Raw genomic sequence first — 1,998 nt, forward strand, 5'->3', positions numbered from 1 at the left:
TAACAGACGCAAATTTGATAAAGATTGCAATGGAAATGTAGTCATTACATGTTATGAAGGTTTCAAGATGGTACAAGGGCTGGAATGTGTTGAGGAAGAATGGAGATATCAAAACCCAATATGTAAACGCACAGGTAAGATAATTTTAAATACTTGAATTACAAATAAACAATATTAGCTTTGACACATCAAATCGCTCAGTGAAGAGTTTACATCACCTTCCTCGATACATGTTATAATACATTATATAGTGGAATTCAAATCAATAAACTTCATGAAACAGTCTGGAGAGCTTAACATCTTAAGATTAAAGAATATTATTGTAGTGCGCTCATTTCTTCAATCAAAATAAATAATTGACAGACTACCCAATTTGATTGATTTCAATTCATGTCAATTCAATTCTTTATTCCTTTGAGTGAATGACTCATCAGGTACAAAATAGATAAAGATGGGTTTCCTTATTTTTTAGTGTCAAATTAAGCAAAATATTAGATTAATTGGTGTTTCTAATGAATTATCATGTATTCTTAATCATATTATTATGTTCTTATTGCATATAATTAAGAGTTTCAACCAATCATAAGTATCCATGTACGATAGTCTAGAAAAACAAAAGCTTTTTGACCTTTCTCGATCGGCCACTCATTGGAATTCTGTTGGTAATTCTCTTTAGCTAATTATGAATAAATTATGGACATGTGAGACAAACTGGTATTTTTCCAAGTCATTAGAACACATCTACTTTCTATTCATATAAGTATTAGCATTTTCATTTTCATAAATGAAAATAAGGGAACCCATCTTTAAGACCACCGTGTATGTTTTTACCATCATTAAAATAGTTTTTGAGTTTATCACTATTTGTATCATTGTTAGTGATTATTCCGGATTGTAAAAATTTTCAAATTTTGTCATTGATATTTTAGAATGTGGGTACAAGTACATAATTTCCCTCATTGTACATTGCATGGCGTTATCCGTCTCCATTAGCCCAATTAGAAAAGTAAGACGTAAAATTCCATTCATTTCATTTTTCAGAATGTCGATACAAGTTTACAAACGTAACAGGTTTACGGCCTTATTCCTACAAAAGAAGTTTAGTATCTGATTCAGCGGAATGTGATGAAAACTGTGCTAACGATACCAGATGTTCCACTTCTGCCATGACTGGGGGTACATTATGTGGAAGTTACGACACACCAATCATCTTCGTGTCGTTTGATGGAAATGAAGACAGATGTATTGAAAAGTGCAACGAGATGAGTGAATGTAAAACGATTGGCACTGAAATGGATTTTTTCTGTGTATTATTTAACGTTACCTTGGACAAGATTCCAAATAATCTGAAACGACCTTACCGAACCACTTATACCGTAGCACAGAAAATCTGCGAATAATAAAAAAAACATGTTTATCATGGTATAGACCTATCTCTTTTTTGTTTTTGGCAATAACCTGAAGTTTGGGTATTAGGGGGTGAAAGCCGACTCTAAGAAGCAAAGGCACAATCATCAAAATTGTTCTTACCTTGAGGAGGATTCGATCCCACGGCACCTAATCACCTAGCAGACGACAATCCAACTCGCTACTTTTTTTTATCTTGTAAATATTCATTAATCAAAATAAATATACAACACAATACAATACAATATTAAATAATACAATACAATACAATATTAAATATATAACACAATACAATACAATATTAAATAATACAACACAATACAATATTAAATATACAACACAATACAATACAATATTAAATAATACAACACAATACAATATTAAATATACAACACAATACAATACAATATTAAATATACAACACAATACAATACAATATTAAATAATACAAAATCAAATGCTAAATATCACAGTTATTATTTGTTTAAGATTAAAATATATACTGATATCACAGATATGGGCTCCATATTGGAGTTTAAGATTAAAATATATACTGATATCACAGATATGGGCTCCATATTGGAGTTTAAG

The 1,998-nt window shown here is 30.2% G+C and overlaps 1 protein-coding gene across 1 annotated transcript; it reads left to right on the top strand.

Moving 5' to 3' along the window:
* Positions 1–67: 67 nt before the first annotated feature.
* Positions 68–1,400, top strand: LOTGIDRAFT_176483 (hypothetical protein; the record flags this gene model as incomplete). Its single annotated transcript, XM_009050907.1, has 2 exons — positions 68–134; positions 1,042–1,400. The coding sequence occupies 2 exons, from the start codon at positions 68–70 to the stop codon at positions 1,398–1,400; spliced, it is 426 nt and encodes a 141-aa protein (XP_009049155.1).
* Positions 1,401–1,998: the final 598 nt, after the last annotated feature.

This window comes from Lottia gigantea (genome assembly GCF_000327385.1).
Source record: "Lottia gigantea unplaced genomic scaffold LOTGIsca_1584, whole genome shotgun sequence".
Taxonomy (NCBI): Eukaryota; Metazoa; Mollusca; class Gastropoda; family Lottiidae; genus Lottia; species Lottia gigantea.